Source organism: Etheostoma spectabile, chromosome 9, assembly GCF_008692095.1.
Source record: "Etheostoma spectabile isolate EspeVRDwgs_2016 chromosome 9, UIUC_Espe_1.0, whole genome shotgun sequence".
NCBI lineage: Eukaryota > Metazoa > Chordata > Actinopteri > Perciformes > Percidae > Etheostoma > Etheostoma spectabile.
In genome coordinates this window covers 3,882,052-3,887,496 of record NC_045741.1, presented here as the reverse complement: position 1 = coordinate 3,887,496, position 5,445 = coordinate 3,882,052, and the positions used below count along the sequence as shown (strand labels likewise).

The following is a 5,445-nucleotide window of genomic DNA, read 5'->3' as shown; positions in this document are numbered from 1 at the left end:
AAAAAAAAAAAAATATCAGATAAGCTGCCTGTAATGCTACTCACTCAAATTAGTTTTCTCGACTTAACTTCTAAAAGCAGTTTGCTTGTTACGCTGCTCATTTATCCCAAGTTCTTGGTAGGTTTTAATCGAATTAGAATGAATGCGGTTTAACTTGTTGGGAACCACTGCATGAAGGATCTGTGAGATCGGACACTAAGTGTTGATGCTTTCTTCGTCAGGTTGGAGAAGAGAGCCGCGGGACTTTGGGGACGATGCCGCCAGCGTCCGAAGTGACAACGGGACCGTTCACGGAGGAATCCGAGGCCGAGGGAAAGGCCGAGGGCGCGGGAGAGGCCGCGGGCGAGGTGCGCTTTTTACTTTTTCCAATTATTTACTCCCCCAAATTTAAACTTTAAAGATGCATCTCGTTGGTAATGGACTCTTTGTATAATGTGTCCATTTGGTGTGTCTGTTTTTAATTCCTTACAGCAATTATTTTTGGCAGACCTAAAGCTTATGTAACAAGATGAGAGAAGTTTTTTTTAAAAGACAATTCACCTTTTACAACATGTCAGGGCTTGGTCTTATTCAGTGATAGGCTCTGATATATCTTTCTGTTTGGTCTGCTCCTTCAGGCCGCTATGAATACTCTCAGAGCTTCCGGGACTCTCAGTCGTCTGACGGCTCGGCTCAGGCGCCCTCCGAGTTTGGCAGCAACATGGTTTACTACTACGACGACGGCAGCAAGGTCCAGATGTACACAGTGGATGAGAAGCTTCTTAAAGAATACATCAAACGCCAAATGTGAGTATTTGACATCTACTTCGATTGGCAACATAGGGACTTTCAGATGCACGTGTCTGACTGGAAGGTGTGGTGCAGATTCCTTTTACTACCAGGGGAAAGAAATCACATGTCTTCCCTCCTAACCACCTCACCAAATGTTCAGAGCTTTAACGAGACCCATAAACCAGTTAATATTTGTAATGAGACATTAATATAGCTAGTGTTCACCACCTTCTGATGATTTTACAACTGTAACTGGAGAAAAGAAGGAGAGGAAATGAAGAATCAATGACAGTTTGTCATTTCCTTCATTCATTGCATTTAATTGCAGAGCAATATGTTGAAAAAAAACCCATTTAAGTGCTTTTTTAAAAGGTCATATTTGATTTCTTTAAATCTCAGCATCTTTTACATTCAATGCAAAACAATTTTACAATACAACATGTCAAGTCTTATCCAGTTCCCTGCAGCCTTGATATAAATGATAAAAGGTGTGCGTAGGTATTTTGTCATACTGTATGGGTCTGTGGACTCGTAAACTTAAATGCATTAAAAGGACCATCACAGGTTTCCACCTCTCCTACACATTTAGTTTTTTTGGAGATCGGTTCCATCTTTAATGCTATTCATACTTTTTGAGCGTGAGTCTGGCTTCAACTATAATTGTATTATGTTTAATAGTATTAGAGTTGGTTTATTAAATTAAGGCCATTCCTCACAACCATCTGGCATTACTTATAGAAGAAAAAAACATTTTTAGATCTTTGAAAATCTTCTTCAAGTGCATCAAACGTGTCCTTCAACAGTGCCAAAAACTGTAATTTATGGGGCTCGGTATGTCTGCAGTGTAGGTCCAAGGTAATCCCAAGTGTTTATCAGGGAATGGAAAAACATGGCCGAGAAGGTCAGCGTGCAAAGTGGTCAAAGTTATGTTTTAACCACCCGCTCCCACACAGTCAACAGGTGAAGGTGACCGTGCAGAGCAGGTGCGAGTACAGCTGGAACAAACGTTGCTGTACAATTGTCTCAGAAATAACTGCAATTACTTTTTTTATTTTTTTAAACAAAACAAAGTTTTGAGTGAAGTCCAGGTAAATTTCTTTTTTTACTGTTATTTGACCCAGAATGTAATAACACAAAAACACAGCCTTTAAAGTAAACCACGCCTATTTATTCTCATTTTTGTTGCTGTGAACGTGTATAGGGTCAAGCCCACAACTAGCATAGTTTTACCCAATAATCAATTAAATAATTACATCTAACACATCTAAACAAAAGCAACAATTACCATCAACTGTCGTACCCCTTAAGACCTTAGCAATTAATTGTGGTTAAACAAAGAAACAGAATTGGCATTTAGACAATGAAGTAGTTATTGTTACAGGTCTAGGTGTGAGGGACTAAATAGCTGATACGTGTGCATGTGTGGCCGGTAATGCTCCGGTGGCTCAGTCCTGCAGGGGGCAGTGTGCACTCTGTGTCTGACTGACAGCTCTGGCCTCATTGCAGCAGCACACTCAGAATATCGGCGGGTGAGGTGGACTAAATATAGTCTGAGTGCTTCAGAGGAGATAGGGGATGAATTACTGTACATGCAGGGCTGAGCGTGGAAATGAAAAGAAAAGGGGGGGGGGGGGGGGGGGGGGACGACATTCTTGTCGTCTCCTCTCTCGTCTCCTCAGCGTTATACAGGCTGCTCACTCAGCCGTGCGTGTGTGTGTGTGTGTGTGTGTGTGTGTGTGTGTGTGTGTGTGTGTGTGTGTGTGTGTGTGTGTGTGTGTGTGTGTTGTGGTGTGTTGTGTGTGTGTGTGTTGGGTTGATACAGAGGGCTTTTTTCCCCCCAACTACAGACTTGGTCTTGCAGTCACAAGGTTGGACATTTATTGTGGCCCATAACAACATTTAGAAGATTATAAAGTGACAGATTCACAGAAATAGATTTATTCACTTGTTATACAATCAGACGGTACCAAAATATGCCTGTTAACATCAAATCCCTTCACGCCACTGTCTGTTTTGCCTTTCTATTTTATTGAATTGAAATTGAATTGACTATATATTATGCTATACTACTACATTTGATCTATACTGTTCCTTTTTCCCCACAACACCTATGTAAATCTGTTCATCACATTATATTCTGTACTGTACGACATTCAAGTACTGAAAGCTGGCATTAGACGTCTTGGCAGATCATTAAGTTCTGGTATGACTATTGGTATGGACTCATGAGACTTATGTTTCAGTCCCCACACTATTTTTGAGATTAATTTGAAGAGTGTGTTCCTGATTAAATGAACTCACAAGCTGTTTGATGAGCACTTAAGGCCTCACGTTGTCTTCCCTCTCCTCCAGTGAGTACTACTTCAGCCTCCACAACCTGGAGCGAGACTTCTTCCTGAGGAGAAAGATGGACACGCAGGGCTTCCTCCCCATCTCCCTCATCGCCAGCTTCCACAGAGTGCAGGCCCTCACCATGGACGTCAGCCTCATCATGGAGGTAACACCACGTCATCAATGAGTCAAGTGATACAGCTGTCAATAGAGCCGGATCGCATGGCGTCATATTCAGAAAGCCACGCCCACCAGAGGGGAAAATTGTCTGCTCTCTATTGACATTTACTGCGTGAAGATTCCTCCTTCGTCAATTTCGTCTCCTACTGAACAACAGAAAAATGTCTTTTATGTTGGATGCACTAACAACTATGTTTAACCCACGACCCGAAAAACTGAGCTTTCATGGACCGGGAGAATGGGGAGACTGGGGGGTCCTGCCACTAAGCCAACGTTAAGCCCAACGTTACGTTTGCGGCAAGCACTTTGTTACCAAGTCAAATATGTCAAATGCCAGTTTTTGGCTAACTATATTTCTGTATCTATATCAGACCTATGGTTAGCTTAGTGTCAGGATCCAACAGTGTCCGGATTCTCTCTGCTGATTCCTCACGTCTGTATCCACTTAGGTCCTCAGAAAAGATCAGTTTTTTGGGTCGGCAGCTTATAACAACTTAAGTAATGGGTTCTTTGCATTGTTGGTAGTAAACATCACCACACAGCAGCCTTTGGGCATTTTTCTGATGTTTGCTAGCAGACAAAATGATGAGCTCTGTCTCTATGCAACACATGAGCCTCCTGATTCTGTAATGCTATGTTGCAGTGTTGTCACTGATTGGCTCCGGGTGACGTGTCTTTCTAAGTGTCTTTGCGACACAGAGATCTCAGAATAACTGGCTCCTTCAGTTATGTATTTGCTTTAAAATTAACTTTTAATCCCATAATTATTGAATGATGGGAGTATATGGGAAGAATAATATTTACTCGATTAAAAAAAGAGCCATGAGAAATTGTGGAATGTTGCTTTTAATAACTCATGTATTTGTCCTTGTTGTAATAACTTGAATAAATAAATTCATCTCAAGGCCCTAAAGAGCAGCAAAGAGGTGGAGCTGGTGGACGACAAAGTTCGCTGTAAAATCGAGCCGGAGCGCTGGCCCATCCCCGCCCCCACCGTCGTGGGTTCTCCTCGGACCGACTTCTCCCAGCTCATCAACTGTCCCGAGTTTGTTCCTCGACAGACCCTGAACTCCAAAAACTCCGGTCAGTGTTCAACTCTTCTGCTACTTCTCTTTTTAGACACCAAAGGGAAGAGTGAAAAAGAAGGCCGGTAATTCATCGTACTAACAAGTATTGCGTATCAAAACCTGAAACAACTGCTGCATTTGTACCACTGGGCAAAACACATCAGTGAGTCGCACCGTTGCACTGGGTGACATGTTACTTTATTAACATGAAACACACACACACAGACACACTGTACTTTCATTGATCCATTCCCACATATTGTACACCGTCCCGCTACCACAAATACCCACTAGAGCCCATAATGTGGATTTACCCGCCGCTAAGAATAGGCTCCATAAATCCACTATTTCCTCCTGTGTGAATAACGTTAAAACTAAAACCACAGTGACCTGCTGTTTTTAGGAAATTTATGAGCCTTTAAAAAAAAAAAGAAGAAAACTATGTATGGGCTGAGAGCCACAGACAGGAAGTCAGAAAGAGAGAGACGCACTAACACATTGATGGTTTAATTCTTTTCACTGGATTTTTTGCAAAAAAAGAAAAATATTGAATATAGTTTGCCTTATTCTTTAAGTAATGCAAGGCTGCTAGGTATTAATTACTAATTATAATGCACACAGTTATTAATTCGGTAGTATAAACAATTTTATCCAATCAACAGTCTAAAACCCAAACACAATCAGTTTTTTTCATTTAAATTAAATCCTGCAAATTTTAACATTTAATAAGAGGGAGCAAAGTGTTTTTTCTGTTGTCATTTAAGCATTATAAATGACTTAAAGGCAGGGTCTGTCTAACCCCCTCCCCCCCTCCATCATTATCTTAATTGTTTCTAAATAATATTATGCCCCATGAAATAACTGGCCTTTCAAAATAAAAATGTGCCTGCCTCTATGGGAATTTACATAGGGGGGTGTATACTTATGCCCCCTGTATTTTAACATAGGGGGTGTATACTTATGCCCCTTGTATTTTAAGGAAGAATATTTATTTATTTATTTACAATACATTATTCATTCAGAAAGAACATTGGTGTCCTTTTTAAAGATTGGATTTTTCTAAAGATTTTGAATTAAAGCATTAAGATCAATTTCC

At 40.9% G+C, this 5,445-nt stretch overlaps 1 protein-coding gene across 8 annotated transcripts in view; it reads left to right on the top strand.

Moving 5' to 3' along the window:
* Nucleotides 1–5,445, top strand: part of larp1b (La ribonucleoprotein 1B) — a 39,492-nt gene that overhangs the window by 13,719 nt on the left and 20,328 nt on the right. For all 8 annotated transcript variants that reach the window (XM_032526503.1, XM_032526505.1, XM_032526502.1 and 5 more), the window contains 4 exons: nt 222–347; nt 618–786; nt 3,124–3,268; nt 4,188–4,365. In XM_032526503.1, the coding sequence (XP_032382394.1) occupies nt 222–347; nt 618–786; nt 3,124–3,268; nt 4,188–4,365 (618 nt within the window). The remainder of the gene's footprint in view (nt 1–221; nt 348–617; nt 787–3,123; nt 3,269–4,187; nt 4,366–5,445) is intronic.